Genomic DNA, 26,965 nt, shown 5'->3' on the forward strand with positions numbered 1-26,965 from the left:
TCCCGCAAAGTTTCACTGCCACTTTTGCCATTTGAAGTTTAATGGGGGGAAAGATGAACAGATAAATAATCTTTTCAATCTGCAAATCTTTCACAATCCTTAAGTTTTTCTTCAGCTGGTAACGCCTTTTCATTCTCTAATTCACTAGCTCCACTTTGGTTTTAACACCAAGAAAGATGGACTCATTATTTCTGGCAACAACAAAAATAGCACCTATCATTTCTCAATGTTTAACTTACTATATATGCTGGATAGTTTATTTACAGAGATGGAAACAGGCTTAGAGAATGTAAGTGTAAGAATGTAAATCAGTGATAGAATCTGCATTCAAACCCAGGAAGTCTCACTCTAGGATCTACGCTACTAACTACTTTGTCAACCATTTCTAGGTCATGATTATGGCAGCATCCAGTCCCACTTATTTTTAACTTCTTAACGACCCTTTAAAGACAACAAACACTTTCAGTTTGGAAGAAGGCAGGGTTAGAAGAAAACTATCAAAATTCCATAGGTGTAGTTTATGACTATTAAAGAACAAACAATTCTTAGTTGCTTGAAGCAAGTCAAAGTTTAATACAAATATGTAGTTCTGAGACTTCCCTGGTGGCGCAGTGGTTAAGAATCCGCCTGCCAGTGCAGGGGACACGGGTTTGAACCCTGGTCCAGGAAGATCCCACATGCCACGGAGCAACTAAGCCTGTGCGCCACAACTACTGAGCCTGCGTACCACAACTACTGAGCCCACGTGCCACAACTACTGAGCCTGCGTGCTGCAACTACCGAAGCCTGCGCACCTAGAGCCCGCGCGCCTAGAGCCCATGCTCCGCAACAAGAGAAGCCACCGCAATGAGAGGCCCGCTCACTGCAACCAGAGAAAGCCTGCGCGCAGCAATGAAGACCCAACGCAGCCAAAAAATAATAATAAAAAACAAATAAATTTATAAAAAAATATGCAGTTCTATACAAGTGGAAAAAAATATTATCTATTTCAATAAAATACTGAAATCACAGGAGAAAAGCTGCTTCTTCTTGGCCTCTGCCATGCCCTGGAGCCCTGCAAGCATGGGCCATGGATCAGAGCAACTCTGCCCTGCACAGGAGTTCAGGGGAGCCTGAGGAGGGAGGCAGAAAAGGAAGTGATGCTGGCAGTTCTACCAGGAGAGCACCCCAGAGCCAGGTCCTAACCCTGGCTGTACCTACTCAGCTTTTCATTAGATCATTGTCACATTTTGCTGCGAGACCCAGGGCTGAGAGTAAAAAGAACGTTAATTCAAACATGCAGATTTTTAGTAGGAATACCAAATCTACTGAGTCATGGGAATGTCACGCGGAGAGATCATCTTGAAAATAAGCAAAGCTGAGGTTGTAAATTCTAAAAACCATAATATACCAAAAATTTTCATCTTTTACCTGAGGGTGTTTAGGTCTTGTGATACAAAAGGTTGGTTGATGACTCCCATCAGGGGCACCCCTGTCTGTATGTCATAGACACCAATTAAAATAGTGACACACTGAAGTCCACTGGGGAAGATTCCTTGGTTGGATTTAATGTCAGCAGAACCTTTTATATACTGATAAGTTGAATCTGAAAAATGAAGCAAATTTGTTAGGATTATTTGAAATGATTATTTAGAAGATGATGATGAATACATCTACAAACCCTGTACTATATTGTTTCTCTCTTCTAATTTGGTAACTGCTATGGTCTGAATGTTTATGTCCCCCCAAAATTCTTACCCACAAAAGTTGATGGTATTAGTAAGTGGGGCCTTTGGAAGGTACTTAAGTCCTCAGTGTGGAACCCTCATGAATGGAATTAGTGTCTTACAAAAGAGGCTACAGGGAGATCTTTAGTCTCTTCCAGAATGTGAGGACACAGTGAAAAGGCACCAGTTATGAATCAGGAAGAAGGACCTCACCTAATCATGCTGGCACCTTGAGATTGGACTTCCCAGCCTCTGGAACTGTGAGAAACAAATTTCTGTTGTTTAAAAGCTACCTAGTCCATGGCATCCTGTTATAGCAGCCCAAACTGACGAAGATAGTAACCAATCAGTTTTTACCTTTGGGTGCCACTTATATCGAATTATTTTTCGACCTCTTGTACTTCACTTTTAAGCTGCTTGTGTTTCATTTTCCCAACTATATAGTCTTGGAGAGAAAGGACACGTCTATAGTTCCTATGGCAGCTAGCACTGCACCTTGCAAATAACAAGCACTCAAATATCCATCACATTCAAAATCATTTCAAAGCTAATAGCTCAGGATAACCAAGGGTCTTCCTTAGAGCTCTTACTAATCAGAGGACAAGCCCAAGGTGGATGGGAAAGCCTCCATCCAGGAATCTGTCAGGGGTGGAATTACCTTTTTGTTTGTTTGTTTTTGTCCCTCAAATTAGGAGGAAGGAGACAATGATGGTAGTACAAGAGGAAGAAATTGATGGGAGTCCTGAGAAAAAGAAGCCAAGTAGCTAGGTTTCTTCTTATAAGACTGTACATGCCAGCAGCTGACTGCCAACATCTAATGAGTTAATGCCCAGTTAAGGATGTGTCAGGCACAAGATCCAGAGAGTTAGCTAACAGAATCAATTCAGGATAGAACAAGAATACAAGGTTTCTGTCCCTCAAAAACCTTAACTGAGGCTGATTTACCTTCAAGCAATAAAAGATTCTGGAAAACATTCTTAGTTTGCATATACAATCCATAGGCTGAATATTCTCTAATTCTCTGATGACTGAAGGCATTTCTATCATTATTAATGCGCTTGTAGGACGGGGAGGGTGGGGGGAGTTTGCCTGTTCAGTGTGATTGGTCACAGTTGTACTGGGTAGAATATGCCAGGAAGGTTAGGGGAAAAAGGGGGACTTTCGAAGATTAATACCTAGGGCATTATATTAATAGCATCATTGAGAGAGGCCTACACTTTTTAAACAATGAGCTATATGTTATGGTTCTACCCTAATCATGACCACAAAATTCATGGTGAGGTTTACACAGGACTCACAAACCGACTGCTAAGAGTCACATTCAGCTGTGTTTTGCTTGGCCTGTATAGTGGTTTTGATTGTTTGCTTGTTTAACTGAATTAGTAGCCAGTGGTTAAATTGTGAGATCTCACATAAAAACCTGGATTTTTATTTTTTTTAAAAAATTTGATGAGCTGGACAGTATTCCCAGATGGCAATAATCCGCTGGTGCTGAATGTTCTTAAAATGGCATGTGTGCTCAGTTAGTTATAGCTGCTATCACTTCATTCTTCTCTCATATTTAGCAGTCTGGCCCCTGAGGTCTTTCAAAAATGAGTTAATTCAGCTTTGTATATGTGCCTGTGTATGTGTGTGTGTGTATGTGTGTACACACACACATATGTTATAGATACATGTGATAGATATATGTATATAACACACACCTAGGCTCTTCGTTTCTTTTTTTCTGGCTGCACCGCACGGCTTGTGGGATCTCAGTTCCCTGACCAGGGATTGATCCCGGGCCACGGCAGTGAAAGTCATTTATCATTTAAAAAATTCAAAACTTTTAAAGTAAAACTCCTAGGAGAGTTAAACCATACCCTCAATTTTTATTTTTCTAACCCCCCACCAAAAAAAAAAAAGGGATTATTAATGAAAGCAAATAAACAAAAGCAAACACTCTCTCTACTTACCTATAGGATCCACCCAAACTCCCAAAGTGTCCTGTGGAATGTTGATCTCTATCGCATCCAGAGCTGGGTCACTAAAGACAACGTCCTGATGTACAACCTTGGCTAACGCTTCAGATGCCAACTTGTTACCATTAAGGACTTTGTTGAGAAGATCTACTGTTTCTTCCTCTGTTGGACACAGTCTCATGATAATCTTTTCCCCTAGAGTAAAGACAAACTAAAGACCATTACATCTCAAGTTTCAGGGGAGAAAGAACAACAGAGGGGTGGGAAGAAACAAAAGCTGTGAGGGCACCTCAGACTAGGTGAGGGAAATATAGCCATACCAGTGTTTCCTAACCTGGCTGATTGCCAGAATCACCCAGTGGCCTTCATAAAGTCATAGCTGCTCAGTGTTCAGTCATGCACCTAACAGTGAGGAATGAATTCCAGGTGTCAAAGGACCTACTCTCCAGAAAAATGTCCACATGGGCACGTGCACACAGTTTTTTGTATCTAGTTTAAGGGAGCTCATGGACCAGTTAAGAACCCTGAGTCCTTGATAACCAATCTTTTATATTTTTTGCCTTTTAATATACTGTGGGTCACCCTATTCACATTTGAATATGTTATTGAAAAGAATGGAGTTCTTATCAGTACAAAGAAGGGCTTCTACCTCCCTAAATTGTTTATGCTCAGTAAAGTAACATAAGATGAAGTACATTAATCTTTAAATGTGGTAAAGCTGTAGGACTCTAAATGACATACATAGAATAGCTCTCTGTGAAACCACTGGAAATCAGCATGTAAGCGAAGCTGTTTCTGCAATTGAAATCCCAAGTTACCGAGTCCAGGTGCTTTACCATCACTTCAAAGACACTTCTTAGACCCTTGCCTAATCTGGTTTCCAGCCCCCGCAAAAGTAAGAAAAGAGGCTGGCAAAAACAGGCAAGTTAATAGCAACAGAAAGTCACAGCAATGCAGACTATAAATTTTTTAAAAATTAAGAAAACATGGCACTTTGGAGATTTTGTGGTATATAGACAAATACTCCTAGCTAACCTAGCCATTCCAAGAACAGCAAGCAGCATTTGCATCACCTGAGAACTTGTTAGAAATTCAGAACTGCAGTCCCCATCCCGGACCTACTGAGTTCTAACAAGATCCCCAGGTGATTCATGTGATCCTTAGAGTTTGGGAAGCACAGTGTGAGTCTATTACAATGATGATTCTGAAACAGCAAGAAACAGTCAATTACATGTAGTTCAATTCAATTAAATGAGACTGTTGAAGTTGGGGAATAATAATGCTAATCACCGCCACTTGCTGAGCACCTACACTAGACTCAGTAAAAGTCATGGGATCATTCAAGGGAGCAAATCATATCACATTTTTCCTTTGCTTAAAATTTGCCACTGAATACCGATCATGCTTAGAGGAAAATCCAAACTCCTTCCTTTGAACTTCCACTGTCTCATCTCACCTCATCCACCAGCCCCTCCCCTTCACCATGGTTCTCTGTTAAACCCATTCTCTACTTCAGTTCTAAGGAAAATGTACGTGGAATGCCTTTTTGCTCCTATAATTCTAGATACATAAATGAAATACTAAAATAACTGTTTATGAAGTAGTCAAACAGGATTTTAAGTGTAGGATTTCTTACTGGTTAGTCACCGGTGTTTTTTTTTAACATCCTTATTGGAGTATAATTGCTTTACAATGGTGTGTTAATTTCTGCTGTATAACAAAGTGAATCAGCTATGTGTATACATATATCCCCATATCACCTCCCTCTTAAGCCTCCCTCCCACCCTCCCTATCCCACCCCTCTAGGTGGTCACAAAGCACGGAGCTGATCTCCCTGTGCTATGCGGCTGCTTCCCACTAGCTATCTATTTTACATTTGGTAGTGTATATATGTCAATGCTACTCTCTCACTTCATCCCAGCTTACCCTTCCCCCTCTCCATGTCCTCAAGTCCATTCTCTACAACTGCGTCTTTATTCCTGTACAGGTGGCTTTTTTAATCTTAAGTTTAAATGAGATTTTTCTTTCTTCTTACTGAGTGTCATAGAATTAAGTGCATTTTAATACACTGCCCATGAAGAAGACAAATTTTTCTCCAGAGTTAATCCAGAAATTAGTTTTCTTTGTAAACATGCCTCTAGATGTTTAACTATTTGTCACATGATCAGTGTTTAAAGTTCACTATTTTAATCTTCTACCATTAAACAAACAAAAACCCAGACAACTAAAAACAGTTTGTTTCTCTAAAAAGGATCAGCGATTTTGATATTTTCCTCTCTATCACAAGGGAACTGGTGGTCCATCAAACGAGAATTTGGTCCACAGGAAACTAATTAAATAAGAGTTAAAACTTGGTGGTAAAAGGAACCTTTTTGGTTGTCCAACTCCCTTTACAGAGGTTCTGAGACCAGAGAAGCCATGAGGTGATTTCAGGGACAGGGCCTCCTCTACATTCTCAGCCAAGGTCTATGGACTCCCTAGGAGGTCCACAAATGGGTTTACTTGTACTTGAAATTGCCTGCAAAACTGTGTAGATGTGCATCTTTCTGGGGGCATCTATAACTTCCATCAGATTCCCAAAGGGCCAGGCAACTTTCCCAAAGGTTAAATCATACGTTATTCAAATGCTACAGATTTATATCTAGAATAAGACATGTGGACTTGCTAAATAATCCTAAGATGCCACATCTCCCTATCGTAAATGGCATGATATTCTGAAGTACTGAATGAAGCTTAACATTCAAATATGTATTTACGTGAAAGGCCTCCAAACATCCATTTACTTCATGATGTAAGTTGAAAATAAAAATACCATATGATAATTAAGTTATAAAAATACATTAAGACATTTATACTTACCCAAATCATTTGTAAACTCATTGGATTCTTCTCCAAAAATTTTTTTCCCCAAGCCTGGAAACTGAATGATTCAGAGTATGACAAAAATACAACAATAAAGAAAAAAAAAAATCCCACATTTATGTTCAATTCTGAACAGATTTTCATTTTATACTTCAAATTAAATAGCACAATTAGATCTGAAATTTACAATTCCAGAAATCAATCCAAGTATAACAAGTATGAAAAGTGAAGTCAGCTTGGTTCAGTACTTAGTTTTCTAATATTTTCCTGCTCCTTTGCCCCTTTAGAAAGTCCAAATCATGGTAGAAGTCTGGTTTCCTTATGTTCTGTTGAGTCTGCAGAAGTACTTCTAGAAACTTCATCCTTCTAGTTAAGGGCCATAGAGCTAGAATGTTTACAAAGGAGATGTTTTAACTGTTGCTCCTCAACAGGACCTAAGTAGCTTATACAAGTTAATGTTATTGACCAAGTACCTGAGATGATTACTTGAGACTGGATAGAAGGTATCAGAGGATAACATTTGATTTTGTTTTCATTTTCAGGTGTGTTTTCTGGACCTGTTGGAGGTATCATTAGCCATCAGGCTAGGAAGGTGATATAGCAAAAAAGGGGAAATATTTTATTTGCCAACAATTTATGTGCCAATATAGAATTAAAAAAAAAAAAAAGCTAAATAGGAATTTTCTCTCATCTCTGTATGACCAGGAAGCTTTCAGACACATTTTGCTTCTGATTTTCTCTGCAGTAAAGATAATTTCTCTCAAAATATGTGCTGAATTATGATATGAGTATGGTTCTCAAGCAATAAAAGCAAGGAAATGCTTCAAATATTTGAGCTTAGTTATTCACAGATGGCCAGTAGCTTTAATAATGCCCACAACTACTTGTTATTTTTAACTCTTTTAAAGAACAATGCAAGTCGGGACTTCCCTGGTGGCGCAGTGGTTAAGAATCTGCCTGCCAGTGCAGGGGACATGGGTTCGAGCCCTGGTCTGGGAAGATCCCACATGCCTTGGAGCAACGAAGCCCGTGTGCCACAACTACTGAGCCTGCGCTCTAGAGCCCACGTGCCACAACTACTGAAGCCTGCGAGCCTAGAGCCCGTGCTCCGCAACAAGAGAAGCCACTGCAACGAGAAGCCCACGCACTGCAATGAAGAGTAGCCCCCGCTCACCGCAACTAGAGAAAAGCCCGTGCACAGCAACGAAGACCCAACGCGGCCAAAAATAAATAAATTAAATTAAATTAAAAAAAAAAAAGAACAATGCAAATCAACACGGGCTGGCACGGGCTGGCACGAGCCGATTCATCAATTCATCCAGGGCTGAAGCTCCAGTCTCCCACAACCTGCCTAGAAACCCTTTCTGAGGCTACAGTATAGGAGAGTCATGAAACTATTTTATACAAGCCAAAAGTGAATATCATTTATGTGTTCATAAGTCCTGGCACATACTTCATGAATGAACAACTGCCTGAACTTGTTATAATGCTCTGGGGCAAATATTAGCCCACAGAACTTAACGTTGATACATTTCTAATCCAGTTGCTCAACCATCCCTTCCACCCAGCTCTTGATCAGTAACAAAAACAAATTTGCTTCCTTTTAGTTTATTGGAGCCAGATATTATAGAACATGAAAAAGTACAGTTTGTAGATATTTCAAGAGGTCATTTATTCTCTCTTCCTGCCTGTGGTCAAGAATTCACTTAAATGATTCTAAATGATTCCTAATATTTTGAGAATTTCATAGAAACGATTCTAATATTTTGTAGGGCTTTCCGACATAAAATTCTATGCTCTCAAACCTAAAAGAAAAGAAATTATTAGATTACCATACAAAAGGCAATATAGTATTGCAAAGAGCACAGACTCGGTCAGCCTGGGTTCAAAAACCAGCCCTGCCATTCACTTGCTGTGCAACCTTAGGCAAGTTATTTAACCTCTCTGTGTCTCCCTTTTCTCATCTATTACAATGAAATTTTACCTCATAAAATTGTTATGATTAAATTAATATATTTAAATCACTTAGAACAGTACCTGGCTCATAGTAAGCATTTATAAGTGTCTGCTAATGTTATTGTTTGTTATTACTACTTATGAATATAATTTCTTTTCCCCAGTCAGCTTAAAAGACCTAGAATTACAATCATTGTTAGTTATAAACAATGTTTTCCTACTCAAATAAAGGGAGACTTTAAGTCTCCAGGACTCTATGAGCCCATAACTGAGGCAACCATTAGATAAGTGATTATGTCAAAAGGTGGGACTTAATATATCAAGTTAAAAAAAAGTTATAAAACAGTATGTTCTCATTTCTTTTGAAATAAATTGTGTGTGCCATGTACACAGACAGAAGGAAAATATTCTAACAATATTTAGCAAAACAGCTGTGGTTTTCTCTAGTGGTAGGATTAAGAGGATTCTTATTTTTCTGTATTTAAAATTTTTTTCTGCAGCACACATTTTGGTAATATTGTAGTCAAAACAAGGGGAAAAACCCAAGTTGTTTATTAGAATCCAAGGTGTTAATAATGGGGGTAGGGGTGGCGAGGAGAAAGGATGCTATTCTATAGAGGGGAAAAACCACAGGGGCAAATATTTTGCAATTACATTGGCTGGGACCTTCTTACCTTGTTCTCCATATTCTGTTTTATAACTTCCTGTACCAGTACATCAGCCAGGGTCTTGAAATCAACTGCAAACTTCTTGTTCTTTTCTCCCTCTTTCTTTTCTTCTATCAGCAGCTGGAAGAGGGCTTCCTGTTGCCTGCACGCCCGGGCAATGTTGGCAGCTTTCTCAGAGACACAGAGCAGTTCCCGGAGGATACCTGACATTTCTGAACCTGGCTTTTCAGTTGCAGCGTCTGGTGGAATCGGCACCCACCCTCCGGGCCGTCAGCTGGAAAAGTACAAGAATGTGAAAGAGAAAGCAGTTCAGAGAGTGATGTCAGGGTGCCTCGGCACTGCTAACAACCCATCTGGCAGTCAACTGGTCAGCATGGCTGAACAGCTACTATAGATCACAGTCGCATCCTCCAGGTGGAAGACTAGATATCATCTAAAAATTGAAACTTATTTTTAAAGATCAAAAGATTTATAGTCTCAAATCCATTATGCAAAGAACTGAATTCTCAGTGAAAGAATTTGAATGAGAATCTACATTATATTTACAAAACCCTAGACCAATAGGCAGGTGGATACACGAGCACAATGTTAAAGGAAAAGCCAAGTTCACATAATGACCTTCGAATGAGCACACAAGCTTAGCAACAACATTATTAAAGTAGTGCTCTTTCTTTCACCCTTTCCCCCAAAGGAAGAAGGAAGAAGGGAAAGCCCGTTTATCCCATCAGTTTGGGGGCAACTTTCTAAAGTACCAAGCACACCAGCAAGCATGTTTGTGTCCTGCAGGACTCTGGGGTCACACTGGGCTAGCAATCCAGGTGATCTCCCAACCCCAATCACCTTTTTTTTTTTTTTCTATTAAAAATGTCCCACTAGCTGCACTGCTCTTCTAGCAAGTTTAAATAATAAAGTGAATTCAAACATGCAACTTGTTGGGACTTGAAAAGTTCTGGCTTCTAAGAGGCATGCTACCACACCTTGACATATCTATCAGGTAATGAGGAGAGAAACATTTCTCAGTTTCAATAGTAGCTGCATTTTACTGAAGGCTTTAATAATTCCTATCTCAGTATTGTGAGAATTATTGTGAGGATTATCAGCCCTGCTTTACAGTCAAGGAAACTGAAGCTCAGAGAAGTTAAGCAACTTGTTTAGGGTTACACAAGACTAACTGGCAGGGCTCACACAGAAGCTCATGCTCTTTATGGGAACATATGTATATGTATAACTGATTCACTTTGTTATAAAGCAGAAACTAACACACCATTGTAAAGCAATTATACTCCAATAAAGATGTAATAAATAAATAAATAAAATAGATCTATAAAATAAAATAAAATGAAATAAAAAAAGAAGTTCCTTTAATGGACTCTAGGAGGCTGAGAATTAGTACAACAATGAAGATGTCAATGCAAAGGAGTTAATTGTGAATTGTCATAGCCGTTTTGTCTTAATCAGGTCTGCTTTAAAAAATATATGCTATTTTCTTAAGATTATGGGTCAACCACCCTAAGAAAATATGTCCAACCTCAACAGTAATAAAAGGAAAGTGAATAAAAACAATGAAACATCCTACTCCACTATTAGATGGACAAAACTGGTTTTAAAGTTAATTTTCATTCTTGCAGATGTGGTGAAACAGGTGCTGATACTCTGCTAATGGGCGTGCAAACAAGTGGGTTTCCACAGGGCAATTTGAGAAAAATGTATCAAGATCCTTAGAAATGTTATTACCTTTAGCCAGTAACTCCAGTCTGGCCCTATTTTGTATTAAGTCACAGTTGTGTTAAAATATTTCCACAGAAGGATTAGTATTATTGACAGCAGCAAAAAGTTAAAAAAATAATCTTAAACATTGGTGCAATGTAAGATAGACTACAATGTAGTTCTTAAAATAATATTTTTGAAGAATATTTAATAGGGATATGTTAATGTTATAATATTAAATGTATATATAGTATCATAGTATGTTCCTAATTTGTGTTTATACACACATGCACTCTGTTTATATAGAGAGAGTTTGAAAGGCTAGTAGGTGATGTTTTAATGATAAACAGACGTTTAATGGTAATTATCACTAGGTACTAGAATTGTGGAGGATTTTTTTCATTATGCTTTTCTATAATTTTCAAATATTCTACAGTAAATATATACTGCTTTTCTAATAAGAAATTATATTTTAAAATATCTTGGAACAATTAAGCACAAAGGACAAGAATTCCAATTCCTGGAGATAACTGTCCAAAGTGGTACTGTAGTGACAACACAAATATCAGGTAGTAGAGATGATAGAGTTAAAAATTAAACAAAAACACCTGCCTACCTAAATGCCTTTTACCCCCAAGGATTGAATAATATGTTAAAAAAAATTCACTTTGGTTGACTTAAACCTCAACATTAAGAAAAACGGTTATATTAATACAGCTGAGGCACTTTGACTTAGAAACAATTTATGGTATCTGCATGCTCTAAATTATAAGTTATATATAATGTATACACACATGGATACATACATATCAGTAGAATACAGAAGCTCCAAGTGTATAAATTCAATAACTTTGATTATTTTGATATCTTGGTACATGTTATGAGGTTATTGTAAGTAAAGGAAAAAGAATCAATGAACTAACCATACCTAAGCAGCTTTTTATCTTAAAAGTACCATGAAGATTTTAAGGAGTCCAGTTTGAAAACTTTCTGAATTAACAATACCAGTATTGTCTATTTTACTCAACTTTGTTAAAGTCAATTTTATTTATTTATTTATTTTTTGGTAAAAGAAACACCGTACCACCACACCATTGGATAACCAAGAATCTCTCCCTATGACGCCCTCAGAACACTCAGGTGAGTTACTCACACAGGCTACAATCTCCAGGCACCACCACCACCCTTCTCACACGGAAAACTCACCAACTTAGTCCTGGTAAGTTTCTATACAGCTGCCCAGAGATCTGGAGTTTCTCACCTTTGAACCTGACCTTTAGTTCCTCAATAATGACCATTCTCACTTCACCTGAGCACAGCAACTTGCCCAATGGGGGAAAAAATAGCAGCTCTAAACTTTAGTCCTGTAATTAACAGGTGCACAGATTTTAAGAATTCATCATAACACAGTAAATCAGATTTTTCAGTTCCAAAGTTATCCCAGCACTCAACCTTAATCACCTTTTATTCTGAACCTAGAAAACACTACGGTGTCTTGTCAAGCTCCAGGTTGAACACGCAGTTTCAGTTTAGGACTAGGCTTTCTCCAGCCATCCTATAGAACCCAGAACTTCTTTAGCTCCAGGGTCCTAACCCCCTAAAAAGAAAATCTCTCACAGCTATCAACATGTACATGCAAGACTTTCTAACTAATTTGCATAGCTAGCCTGCTACTTTCTGGCTGAATGGACTATTTCCTCCAAATGAATGAGCCACGGTCCTCTGTGCTTCTCTCTGTAAGCTGCTTCCGTATCTCTTTCTCCATCTGTCCTCAATTCAATTCACTCAGCCAGGCCACAACACTCAAGGGCATAATGGACAATTTGCCCTCACTTTGAAGGACTCAACTTGAGAGAAACTGAGGGCTACATCCAATACAGAATTTCTTCGAGTTTATTAATAGCTTGTATTAACACTCATGGAAATTATCATTCAGATGATTTTTAAAAGCAAGTTTATATATGCGTTATTGGGCTTCCCTGGTGGCACAGTGGTTAAGAATCCGCCTGCCAATGCAGGGGACACGGGTTCGAGCCCTGGTCCGGGACGATCCCACATGTGGGGGAGCAACTAAGCCTGTGAGCCACAACTACTGAGCCTGCACTCTAGAGCCCATGCACCACATCTACTGAAGCCCGTGTGCTCTAGAGCCCGTGCTCCGCAACGAGAGAAGCCACAGCAATGAGAAGCCCACGCTCGCTGCAACTAGAGAAAGCCGTGCACAGCAGTGAAGATCCAACACAGCCAAAAATAATAATAAATAAATATAAATAAATAAAAATTTTAAAAAATTTATATATGCGTTATTGACCTAAGTTGGCTTTATTTAAACATTTCAAATACTTTAAATGAAAATTATTATAGATTCATGATTAGTAAGTTATGACATTTACCATAATTTAATAGCTTTGAATATAGAAGAAATTCCTTTGGATTAGTATTTAATAGGTATTCTGGCAACCACGTGTTAGAATTACCTAAGGCGCCTATTAAAAAGACAGATTTCTGGGGCTCCATCCCAACTTAGTGAATCAGAATTGCTGGGGACAGGGTCCAGGAATCTGTAGTTTTGTCAGCCTCCTAGATGATGCTAAACACTGAGATTTAGTAGCTACTGTTCTTTAGGCTGTTCATTCATCTTTAATACTATGCTGGTAATTTCAGGGGGGCTGGCACCTGGTGGCCAGATATCTTGGTGAAACCATGTGCTAACAGTTATTCATATGCAGAGAAAAAGCCCAAGTTAAAATAATAATCGCTAACATTTATTAGGTACTTACTATATGGCAGGCATCCTTCCAAGCACTTTACATATGTTTTTACATATGTTAATTCGTTTAATTCTCACACAACCCTACGGAGAAGGTACTATTACCTCTATTTTACTGATAAAGAAACTGAGGCACAGGAGGGTAAATAATTTGCCCAAAATCACACAGCTAGGAAGTGGCTGGGACAAGATTCAAGCCCAGATGAAACAGCAGAAACCCAGTTTTATTGACTACAGCACACTGTTAGCCAGTGCTCTAGCCAATAAAATCCTTTCATAAATTGTTAGCTGTTAACTAAGGGAAGAAATGAGCAATCACTGGATAAATAATCGCAAGAATATTATTATTATAAGGTATATTATACAGCAAAAAGGAGAGAAACACACACACCTCCCTGATAGCTGTCAGTAGTTTGATTATTAAAAAATCACTATTTGATACTCACTTTTCTTCTGCTCTCAGGAAAACCTTTCCCCTAGCTGATCCTCAGTCTCAGTGTAAACCATCTTTGCTGGATAATAAAAGCTCATCTATGTTCTACTGATATCTCTCTTAACTGGCTGCCTTGGCATGAGGGGCGGGGAGGGGGTCAGCTCATGCCGAATACCTAATTCCTCTTGTATTTGTTTGCTAGGGCTGCCATAACTAACTGCCACAGTCTGGGTGGCTTAAACAACAAATTTATTTTCTCACAGTTCTGCAGACTGGAAGTCCAAGACCAAGGTGTCAGCAGGGCTGGTTTCTCCTTGGCTTGCAGACAGACTTTCCTCTGTGGACGAGGATCCGTGGGAGTCTCTCCCTCTTTTATAAAGACTCCATTCAGATTGGATTAGGGCCCACCCATATGACCTCATTTAACCTTGAACTGAGTTAAGTTAAAGGCCCTATCTCCAAATACAGTCACATTATGAGGTACTGGAGAGTTAGGGCTTCAACGTACAAATTTAGAGAGAATACAATTTAGCCCAAAGAGACCTTGCTAATCTTAGCAAATGCCAACCCAATCTATTCCTTTGTCTTCTTTTTTTCTGGCCAAACAGGGAACTGGGGTAGGGTTCTCTTTCCTGTTTATGTGGTCAATAAGTTTAATTCTGTAAGACAGTCTTTCCCACTAGGAGCTACTCACTTTAACAGCCAAATCATTAATGATCAGTGAACATTGAAATACTCTTATAAGCCTTATTTTGTGACAACCCATTTCAAGTCACATTTGAGCAGAACAGGTTTAAAGAAGTTACATTCCTCACCATCTCATACCAAATGTATATCTACATGTTTACATAAGATCGTGTCACAATGTCAGATAGAAACAGTCTCTTTAGCTTTTAGGGAATTTTCACATCTATTAGAGAAACACTGAGTAAACTGAAGTAGGCCAATTAGAAAAAAAAAGCTTTTAAGACTTTTCCTGGAAGCCCAAATCTCTCTACAAAGACAAAACTCAATTTTAATTTCTGACCATCTTATCATCTCATCAGAACACCAGATATTAAAAATCATATCTGAATAATATACACATATTTCAGACGTGATAAACAGTAAAATGGGAAAGACATAGGCTTCAGAATCAGATAGACCTGGGTTGAAAACCAGGGCTCTGCCATCAACTAGCTGTGTGGCATCTGGTAATTTACCTACCCTCTCTGAGCCTCTCTCTTCATCTGTAATATGAAGATAATACAAATCTTGCAGGGACATTGTGAAGATCAAAAGAGGTATTTCTGGAAAAGTACCAAGCACAGAGCCTTGCGTATAGCAGATGACAACTGACAGCTATGACTATTAAATACAACTTCACAGAACCCACAATCACAGTCCTTACTTGAAAAATAAGAAGTTGGCAACTTTATAGGGGTCACTGAAATCTTTTCTGAAAATTTACTACTCCATTAAATCTAAAAGCCTGGAAACTACTTGTAATTCTTTGAATGACCCAGAAAAAAGTTCCTTTATGCAGGCCAGATCTGATTGCTTCAGTTTCTGGGTGTCTGGGTGGAAACTTTGGCTCCCGGAGGCTGAAGACTACTCTGGCTTCATGGTAGACCATCTACAGATGGCTCAGGAGGGTCACTATTCCGTCAAGGGGGATATTTTGTCGGGAAATTTGTGGAGATTCTAGAGCCAAGGGTGTCTGTTTTTGTGTGATGAGCCTGCTTGTACCAGAACCTGGCCATGCCCTTGTGTTGCTCACGGTGACAGAAATGTGACAACATAGATAAGGGCCCTCAACAAAACAGAACTGCTCACTAATGAATAGGCAAGTAGGTCAAAGCATTTCTGTTGACATTCATTTCTTCCTGCAGATAACCTACTACTTTTACAGAGCCCACATTTTTGCCCATTAGACAATGACTCCACCCCATCCTCACAATTCATAAACTGAATTCAGTCTGTCACTCATCCTCTGAAGACTGGCAATTTGAAATTACTGTGTGGTGGCCCTGCCTGACTGCTATAGCTGTTGGGGTCCAACTTCCATGAAATACCTGGGTGCTTTACAAGAAGTGTTTTTGGTGACCTCTCTCAAAGGGGTGCAGCTGGCCAGGACTCTCCCTAGGTGGGCACATGCTGCAGGGCTGGCCAAGGCTCTAAATTAGCTCACATTGCTATTGTAGGGGAAACAGAGACCTTGTTCCTCTTCCCCTTCCAGGTTAGGGCTGCTTTAGGGAGTAGTTTAAAGAATGGAAGCTGCCAGAAAGGATGGGGAACAGAAGTGGGCCCACACGAAGTATGTAATGGGCTCAACTGGAGTAACCAACGATGGCTAAAGTGCAACTTGCTAACAATAGCCTCCCCTGACATCCCTAGGAGACACTCATCTACCCACTTGGTTATCTAGGCCAGAAGGAAAACTGTACCACAAGCATTAACAGGCATTTACAAACACTACCTTTTAGGTCATTGGAAACTGAATTGTCCTTCCAGTGTATGAGCTTTGCTCAACTTTCAGATATTTGATCATCACACATTTCTCAGAATCCACTAAGTAGTACAGCATGGGACTGCCTGTACTTCTTTAGTGCTGTTTCACTTTGATCTCTGCGATGTTGCTGTCATCACTTCATAGTCTCTGATTAAGTTTAGCATTTTAGTGGCTGATTTCCCACCATCTGTCCATTTACTCCCATGCTCTGGGCAGATCATTAATTTGCACATGCTGTTCCCTCTGGCTGACATGCCCTTCCTCCTGCCTTATGCCTAATGTCTACTCACCTTCTCAGAATCAGTTCAAGAGCAAGAAACTTGAACAGATACTTCATAAAATAAGATGTTCAAATGGCCAATAAATATATGGAAAGATAGTGTAACTTGTTAATAATCAGGAAAATGCAACTTAAAAGTTGCAACAGGGTATCACTGCATGTCCAACCGAATAGCTAAAAGTAAAGATTGAAAATGTCAAGGTTTGATGAGGATGTAGAGCAATGAGACTCATACTGCTGGTGTGAATGAAATTGGTACAACCCTGTTGGAAAACTGTTTATAATTTGTTGAATACAAGCATAACCTATGACCTAGCAATTTCTCTTATAGACTTCTACTCAACAGAAATTCCTTAAATTCCTTAAAAGACATGTACAAGAATATTTAAAAGACATGTACAAGAATATTTATGACCAGCATAATTTGTTGCAGTAACCTCACACTAGAAATAACCCGAGTGACCATCAACACTAAAATGAAATAAACTGTGGCATACTTGCAAAAGAAAATACTATACAGCAGTGAGAATTAATGAATTATTGCTATAGGCAGCAACGTGGATGCATCTCACAAAAACATACTGTTGAGTGAAAGAAGTCAGACACAAAAAATATACGTGGAGCAATTTAATTTAGTTGAAGTTCAAAAAAAGGCAAAACTAACTTATGGTGTTAGAAGTTGCAGTGGTGGTTACCCTTGGAGAAGGAGGGATTATTGATGGGGGTAAATGATGGGGCTTTTAGGCACTGGGAATGTTCTAGATCTGAGTGATGGTTACATGGGTGGGTTGACTTTGTGTACATTCATCAAGCTACACCCTTAGGACTTGCATACTTTTCTGTATGTATTTCTATTTAGATAGAAAGTTTTTTAAAGGGTGTGTATGTGGAGAGAGAGTTGGCTCCTCCAGGAGCCATGCCTGACCCTCCATCTTGGGTACCTGGACCATAGGAGAATGGAGGCAGGACAAATCTCTATCCCAGCTCTCCAACACACTGTACATTGGTTTGCTTATCTATGCCCTTGTCTGGCAGGAGATTTAAATGTGCATGGTTTCTTATGACTCTTAGCGCATACCTCAGGGGTGTTCAATAAATGTTGGCTTATGAATTTTCTCTTAGCTTTGTAAATATAGAATTCATCTTTGTCATATTGTTTATTATACATGTATTTTAACAGCATTACCCAGGTGCCATTAGGCACGTGGGCCCATATTTATTTATATCAAAGTCTACATATATTCTACATTCATTTACAAAAAAAAACAAAGCTGTATCTGGATGACTAGCAACTGAACCACATTTTTGAGCACCAAATTGGAATCTGATATTATGCTCTGACATCTGGAGGTGACCTATCTTGATTAATTTTGTTGATTAAATAGCCAAAAATGGTAAGTTTAATTTGGTTTTGTTAGAGAAGACATTAAATATGGGATATGTAAATCCATCTATTTAACCTTCACATTTCTCCCTCCCTTCTTCCCATTCTTCAAACAGTGTTGACATAACATGCCCATTTCTAAGCTGATCAGTCTACCTCACCCTAGTAAGGCTACTGTTGTACCACATTAGCCCACATTTTTGCTCACTGCTGCTGCTCAAAGCAATAGGCCACAAAGAAGTCCTCTATCCTCAAATGTTGTTCTGGTAGCTTGTAAATGGGAGCTTGTGCTAAAGTAGTGTCTCCCTAATTAGTAAGATCAAGAATCAATTGAAACACTCATTAAAAATACAGATTTTTAGACTTTTCCCCTGGAGATATTGATCCAGTAAATCTGGGTTGAGGACAGGCAACGTCACTCATCTAATTTTTATCTGACAATTTAAGGGAACACCAGGTGCAACAGTCAGCTCTGTCTCTCACTAGTTATTCAGGAGCAGAACAGGGAAAGCTATAGCTACTGCGCCTAAGAATAATGGCCTTGGTCGGCTAAGGGTCAACTATATTGTCTTTTTTGTAACAAAAATTAAATGCTGGAAAAAAAATGCAAGTTGACCTACATAATAAGTATTCCACATTAGCATAATACTTGCCTAAAGTATACATTTCAATGTCTTCCCAGAATGCATTTGAAAAGTATGAAAAAATATTCCATTTAGAAATACTTTTAAATTTGTTAGTGGCCCTTTTTTATCCTCTTCTCGGGAGTGAGAAACACTTTCACTAAATAGAAACTCTTTTCTATCTGCTGTCTTCCAACTATATGCTTAAACTTTTATATGCTAAGAGATATTTTTTAGCATACAACCGAGGTGTCACAAACGAAACCTGAAATCACATAGAAAATAAAAAAATGGAAGAAGATTCAGTGTAGCTATCTTAACTGTGGGAAAGAATAAATATTTTTAAAAATACAGATTTAATGCCTAATTCAAGGCAAAAAGAAAGATGTATGGCTTGTAGAAACTTTTCCAGCAGAATATTATTTATAGCTTTGATAATTGTTAATCTTATCGTTAATTGTATTAGTCTTCAAATCCATTTTGAACGTTTCCTTTTGCATGTAACGTTTTTCAGTCATTTTATCTTTTCTTTTGAACTTTTGCAACACTTACTTTCCGTACCAACTCATTTAACACTTGCCTTTTATGGTCTACGTGGGCCACCGTGGGTGTGTGGTAGAAAGAGCCTTGTTTAGGCCACAGGGGAGCTGGTTCTTAGGCTCTGCTTGGCCTTTAACCAACCAGGTGTAAAACCCTGGCCACATGTGTAAGCTCTCAGGGACTTGTTTTCCTCATTTCTGTAAACATAAAAAAGGAAAAGAAAGAAGGGACAGAGAGGTTGGAGGGAATGATTTCTATGGTCTGTCCCAGTTCAAAACTTCTCTATTTTTTTACATCCACTTTCCATATAAAAGAGGTTGGGGGGCTCCCCTGGTGGTGCAGTGGTTGAGAGTCCACCTGCCGATGCAGGGGACACGGGTTCGTGCCCCAGTCCGGGAGGATCCCACATGCCGCGGAGCGGCTGGGCCCGTGAGCCATGGCCGTTGAGCCTGCACGTCCGGAGACTGTGCTCCGCAATGGGAGAGGCCACGACGGTGAGAGGCCCGCATTCCGCAAAAAAAAAAAAAAAAAGAGGTTGGGGACTATTATTCAGCCTTATAAAGGAATGAGATTCCGGTACCTGCCTCAACATGGATCAACCTTGGAAACATTATGCTAAGTGAAAGAAGCCAGACTTAAAAGAACAAATATTGTATAATTCCACTTATATGGGGTACTCAGAATAGTCAAATTCATAGAGACAGAAGGTAGGACGGTGGTTACCAGGTCTGGGAGGAGGTTATGGGGAGTTATTGTTTAAAGGATCCAGAGTTTCAGTTTGGGATGATAAAAAAGCTCTGGAGATGGATAGTGGTGATGGTTGCATAACAATGGTAACGTACTTAATGCAAGTGAATTGCACACTTGGAAATGGTCAAAATGGTAAATTTTATGTCATATATATATTTTTTACTACAATTTTTTAAAGGGTAAAATACAAATAAAATTACAGGTTCAAAACAATGTACATTTTTAAGGCTTTTGATGTTTATCATCTACCTAATTTGTTGGTTGAATGAAAAAAAAAAGTTGGGGCGGGGTCATGAAAATTAAGTTGAAAGAGGGCACTAGGCTCTTTGCCTTGTAGTTGATTTTGCACTGCAATCACGCTGGTTTTTATACTTTAGTGTGTTTATAGGCTACAGCAGTTTGGGTTAATGAACATTATTAGGTAGGCCTAAGCCCCACCCCCCCATGCCTGCCCTTGGGGCACCATTGTTCTCTCTCTAATAGGCTGTAGGTTCCCTGGGAGCAGGATACACAATTTTTCCATCTCCTCATGATACACAGTGGGAGTTCTGTAACTTAACTGACTGATTTTCATTCCATTAGAGATAAACATGTTTAAAAGGATTTTCTTGCACTAAAATTAATCTGTAAGGGATTATTCATTATGCAAATTTTAGGATGATAACTGTTAGGAAACATGATTCAAACGAGTTCTTTACAGAACTTCTTAGAAGATGGTTATTATTATTTATTTCTGCAGTGATAAATTACATGACCTAAAATATATTCTCTGAATATTATAGCAAGAAAGTAAAGGTCAGCGATCACATTGTGTATCATTTTGGCAGGCTGGGTTTATGGCAGCATATCTTTTATCATTCTACTTCCATTTTGTAGAGGTAAATGTTTATTTTTAACAGATATTGACAAATGTTGAATACAACAATACATAATACTGAATGTAACATATGCCTTCAAAGGAACATAAAGTGATAGAAATATATTTATAGTACCTTTTACTTGAAAAGGTCTAAGTACTAAAACGATATAAATGGCTCATTAAAGCCACTTCAATATACAAATATACTCAATGCTCTTGCATTCTTGCTAATGCTGCAACCATAGATTAATGTCTAAGCTAGTTAATATTTACCTTTTTGATCTGAGTTTTCATTTCTATTTCCCCCATTCTTTGCTATTCATGAAGCTTACAATCAACCAATTTTTAAAACAGACCTTTCATGATTCCCAGATCAAACAGGGATTATATGTGGTTATATGTGATTCTTGCAAATTCTCAGGAATTAACTAGAGGGGTTTTCTAGAACTTGGAAGATAAGATCCTATTTTTAAAACTACTGATGATAAAAAAAATCTTTTTAAGTACATTAGGATTACCTTAAGCAATATTAAATAACATTTTCCTTTAGTCATTTGAATTTAATCCTGTGCAATTTGTTACAACTCTCATTTGCATCGAGGGAAACCTAACCATCATCACTCTGTAAAGAAGACAAATTTAAGTATCTATTAAAAAAGTTAGTAAATATTTACATTAATTTAAACTTGGATAATTAAGTTAAAATTTTTTTAACATTTAGTTGATTAAAAATAAAAACAAGAAAGCAAAACAACCTTTCTCCACCCCTAAAACAAAAGAAAAGAAAAAAAAAAGCAAAATAAAAGAGAAAGAAAAGGAATGGAGAGAGAAAGAAACTGATACTTTCCATTGTGGTAATTCATCTTAATGAATTATTTTATAGATTAATACTTTATTTTGTCAATTTGTTTTTATATATAATTGACCACATTTAATGCTGAAATAAAGTTTTTTCTTTTTTAGATGGTGTTGGGTCATTTTAATAAAAGTTATAAATAAGTTACTGAAATTTGCATTCTGGTCTTCCCTGATTAGGAACACAGAAAAAGTAACAAATAAGTCTGTTACATGAAAGAGAAATGATCAGGCACAATATTTTGCTGTAGATTACTATCACAGTAATCTGCACTAAAAATCCATTAATAAAATGCTCTTATAACATTAAAGGACTTGAATTAAGATTGCCTACCACAAAAAAGAGACTGAACATGTAAAAATGTTTGCTGGGCTTCCCTGATGGCGCAGTGGTTGAGAATCCGCCTGCCAATGCAGGGGACATACATGGGTTTGAGCCCTGGTCTGGGAAGATCCCACACACTGCGGAGCAACTAAGCCCGTGCACCACAACTACTGAGCCTGTGCACTAGAGCCCTTGAGCCACAACTGCTGAGCCCACGAGCCACAACTACTGAAGCCCCTACGCCCAGAGCCCGTGCTCCGCAACAAGAGAAGCCACCGCAATGAGAAGCCAGCGCACCGCAACGAAGAGTAGCCCCCACTCGCCACAACTAGAGAAAAGCCCGTGCACAGCAACGAAGACCCAATGCAGCCACAAAAAAAAGCAGAAGTAAATATATAATGAATAACTTTATAACTTTTGTTTCACAGGCCTTATATGTCAAATAAGACATGATCTTTTTTTTTCAGAACTACCACAAGTATAGCTGTAATTTAAATCTATAATAAGATATTCCACATTAAATGGCATGAGTCCAAGCTGCAGTTTCCAACCAGGTGGTGATTTAGTCCAATAACTTGAAAAGAAACGGTAGCTTTCTCTATGAAAAAGTAAAATGTAACTTTATGCCTTTTACATAATTTTCTTCATGACTAAGAACTAACTGCAAGAGTAGTATAAAAATACACAAAAGCTTAAAAATAGATTCTAAATAAGAATGCAAACAAATATCTGCCTTGAAAAAATGAACTCTTCTATTGCCCCTTTTCCCCCCTTCTATAACCTATTTTAAAAGGTAAAAAATGAGGTCACTCAGCTAATTCATCAGTCAATAGTAGTTCGGTGGATTATTTTCATCATTAGACTATTATCAGGCTGAGCAGGGCTGATCCTTACCAACTTCTTTGGTTTCAAAGCTAGGAATCACAGCAAAACGGCCAAAAAATGTTTTATTCAACATGTGGGATGCACTCAAGTGGTCTATCCACACAGTCTTAACCCACTGTTCTTTTGAAGTGAACGCCATTCACACAGTGGTCAAACTTCTGCTTATTCAACGCCTTAAAATTTGCTTTAAAACGGAAAATCTCCAAAGTACACACCTTGATTGTTTGTGTGTATTCTTCATGAATGTACTAAATAATCTAGGGATTTTTTTCAAGCTCTTCGTGTCTAACGGTATACACGATCCGGCCAAACCCATGTTAAACATCTGCATCCCCCAGCCCCACTACTCGACTCTGGCCACACCAACTAACTCTGCACGTCTCACCAGACAGCCTTTCAAAATGCAGTGAATTAAAAGCAAGGAGGCAAAGACTTTTCTAAATATAGTCCCTTCATGTTATTTTACGCTCATCTAGTAGGTCACTAGTGGCAGCCAGCAGCAATGGACACTAACAAGCATCTCTCAAAGCAAAAACCAAGGGGCGCTTGACAGCTATGCCATCTACACTTTGAACCCGGGCCACTGCTCTCGACAACTGTCAGATCAGCTTCTTCGACCTAAAAATGCTGATCGAATTTTTAAAAAAAAAGTGTTTGCCAATCTTTCTTCCCACCGTCTACTTCTTTCGGGTCGTTTCTGCGGAGCCCAGAGAGCCGCAGGACTCGAGAGCTCCTCCGCCCGGCTGGTTGCAGCAACGATGTGGGCCGGGCCGGGTGGCAGCCTCGCTGCAGCGGACAGAGGTCATCACAGGCCGGGCGGAGAGGCAACGAGCCCTGCTGGCCCAGATTTACTCACCTACCTTCCGGAGAGGCGATGGGTGCGTGCTGGTCGCCCAGCCCGGGGACCCGGATCCGAGCAGGAAGGGAGGCTGTGGCGCCGAGGAGAGGGGGGCGTAAAGAGGAAAGCGTATTACCTAAGCCGGGATGCGGAGCCCAGAAGGAGGCTGCAGCCTTTCCCTCCAGAAAACGGAAGAGGCGGGGGAGGAGGAGGAGGAAAAGGCGGAGGAGGAGGTGGCCGGGCGTGGGAGGTTAACCGAGGGGCGCCGGGCGTCTGGCCGCAGGCTCAACCAGAGGGCGAGGGGCTGGGAGCAGGGCGGTGGTCATCGGAGGGCGAGGCGCAGCCGTGTGGCGCGCGGCCACGCTCTCCCGGGATCGCAGACCGCAGCATTCGCCAGGCCGCCGCCCTCTTGTTTTCCCCCGGACCACTGCGTGGAAACGCGCGGTGACGCCTCGAGGCTCCCGGGGCGAACGGGGGCATCCCACGCCTGCCTGCAGGAGCCCGGAGTCTGCAGCGTCGCAAGTGGAGCGTGATGATTCAGAGGGGAGTGCCGGGAAGCAAAGGGTTCCAAGGTCACCTCATCCACTGTTTTTGTTTTCTTCTTGTAGCCACCCGCAAATTCGCTTTTAATATCTTTCTCCTCCATTCTTCCGTACTCTTTTTTGAGGATTATCGTTTTGATACACGGGTTGGCAGCAGTGACGATGGACTTCCTGCCGGTGGCAATCGGGTCCCATTGTTCTAATAGAAATGTCAAGCGTGCTGGTTGTGCTGCAAACCCTAGCAGTGTCTCCTGGGAGCTTGACTTACAGGGTGTGGGCCTAGAGCCACCTTGACCGGAAACACACCGTGGGTAGTGCTTCAACCCTCTAAACTGTGGGATTCAGTATATCTTAAAGATGGCTTTGAATGGGGTGGGTAGTGATAGGAATGGGTGATGATGGGGGGATAGGTAGACATTTTTAAAGGGCAACAGAGTGTTGAACAGGAGGGGTCTGGCCGGTGACCCAGTAGGCTGGATGTTGTTTGTGAGCACACCGGGCCTTCTAAAGTCCTTCACACATCCTTTCACTTCATGGCACACCTAGGAAATAATCTTGTCTGCAGGACCCCAAGTGGGGCAAACAGAGGAGGCTGCTCATGCAGGAGGGACTGGGCCCTTCCACCTTGGAGGGCAGAGGAGACCACTATGTACATATCTATAACTCATTCCGTGGTGTGAAATTAGGAAGCTCTGTTTTAATGTTCTAGCTAGCAGGTTTTCTTATCTACATTTCCCCAAACCTCTGAGTTGTCAAGTCTTGCTCCTCAGGGCAGTGGGGAACCACCAGGACAGGGGCCTGGGGGTAATACTCAACTTGTCATAGTCCAGGAAATGGTGCTTAAAACTTTGCATCTCCCGGGCGGAACTCATCTTTCTGCTCCCAGCCTGCTTCTATGGTCTCTGACTGAGACAACGCCTCCTTCACATCCCACCCCACCCCATTATCGGGCTTTCACTCACTAGCAAGTCCAGCTGATCCATTCTGTCTTCTCTCTCAGATTCATTTTTTTGGTCCATCCCCTGTATTATTGTTTATTAATCAGTCTAATAATTGTATCTAGTCTCATTTCTATCTATGATGGAAAGATCAAGAAACAGTTTGAACATAATCAACTATACTCCAATATAAAATTAAAAAGTTAAAAAAAAAAACAAAAAGAAGCAGTTTGATATTTGGAAGTAAAGAGATAGCAGATACCAGAAGAGTTAGAACGCACAAAGAATTTGCCCCTAGGGAGCAGGAATTGGGTGAGAGGGGGGTGGCACAAGAGACCGCTGTTTCTGTGACACAGCAATATGCCTCTACGAGCTAAATCTGGTCCACTTTCCACTTTGCTGCCACGGAGATGATCCTACATCACACCTCTCAATAGGTTGCTTGCTTAAAAGCTTTCACTGGCTCCTGGGTCCTATCGAGAGCAAGCTCCTGGGCATGGCTTTCAAGGGCTCTCTCCCCCTCGCATCTGTCAATCCTGCCCTCTCACACGTGACATGCCATTTTACCACACCACATCTAGTTTCCTAAATGCACAAACTAGTTTCATTCCTTTGTGCCTTTATACATGTTATTTCTTTTGCCTGGAGTATTCTCATGCTGCTGTGATGATAGCTAATGGCACGAGGCTAAGTGCTTTTTGTGTTTTATAGCTGTTCATTCTTATATCAACCCTGTGGTAGGATTACTGTTATCTCAATAAAGAATAAAACTGTGACTTAGAGAGGTTAAGTAATTTACTCAAATACGTAGCATATGGTGAGGCCAAATTTGAACCCAGCTATATGACTTCAGGACTCACATTATTTTACCTGTTCATACTTTAAAAACTTTTCTCAGACACTAAATTTGAGCAGGATTTAAATTGTAAAATGTTTTAAAAGTCTTCAAAGTACAAGGAGAACATATAAGTGAATTGCTTTTCATCTCAGAGTAAGCATGGAACAAAGGACAAAATTACAAAAGAAAAGTGACAGATTTGACTATAGAATTTTTAACTGCTTTCATCAAAAAGGCCCATAGAGTAAAATTAAAAGACAAGTAAAAATTATCCAAAAATGTGCAATATATATGAAAGATAAGAGAGTAACATCCTCATTTAATAAAAAGGTCTTACAAAGAAAATATAAATACCTTGTTTTTAAAAATGGGCAAAAATGTAAATTAGTTAAATCATGAAAGTAGAATGCAAATGGCCAACCATATTTTTAAGGGAAGTGAAAATGTAAAATGATAATGCACCTTCAAGTTGACTGAGAATAAAAGAATAGAGCTAGTGATTTGGGCCAGCGACCCTTGAGGCAGGATGTATGGCAGATGAGCAAGCTCAGTGCTGAGAAGGGCATAAATTGCTTCAGTGTTTCTGGAGGGCAATTTGGCAGAATGCAGTAAAAGCCTCAAAAATGCTCACACCCTTTGACTCAAAAATTACATTTCTGGGAATTCATAATGCAGGGATTGACAAATATTTTCTATAAAAGTCCAGATAGTAAATACTTTAGGCTTTGCAGGCCACATATGTCTTTCTTGCTTT

General features: G+C 39.6%; 1 protein-coding gene across 6 annotated transcripts in view; it reads right to left on the reverse strand.

Annotated features, from left to right (window-relative positions):
* The window catches only part of INPP1 (inositol polyphosphate-1-phosphatase), a 32,872-nt gene that overhangs the window by 1,245 nt on the left and 4,662 nt on the right, over window positions 1-26,965 (reverse strand). Inside the window, exons 1-5 of one of the 6 annotated variants that reach the window (XM_033859951.2) lie at window positions 24,030-24,165; window positions 9,160-9,427; window positions 6,527-6,587; window positions 3,662-3,862; window positions 1,411-1,585 (exon numbers count right to left, since the gene is read on the reverse strand). In XM_033859951.2, the coding sequence (XP_033715842.1) occupies window positions 1,411-1,585; window positions 3,662-3,862; window positions 6,527-6,587; window positions 9,160-9,363 (641 nt within the window). In that variant the 5' untranslated portion in view covers window positions 9,364-9,427; window positions 24,030-24,165. Of the gene's footprint in view, window positions 1-1,410; window positions 1,586-3,661; window positions 3,879-6,526; window positions 6,588-9,159; window positions 9,428-19,421; window positions 19,553-23,911; window positions 24,166-26,965 lie in introns of those variants that run through there. The other 5 variants (XM_033859950.2, XM_033859949.2, XM_073807486.1 and 2 more) reach the window with 5 other exon arrangements.

Source organism: Tursiops truncatus, chromosome 7 (genome assembly GCF_011762595.2).
Source record: "Tursiops truncatus isolate mTurTru1 chromosome 7, mTurTru1.mat.Y, whole genome shotgun sequence".
Taxonomy (NCBI): Eukaryota; Metazoa; Chordata; class Mammalia; order Artiodactyla; family Delphinidae; genus Tursiops; species Tursiops truncatus.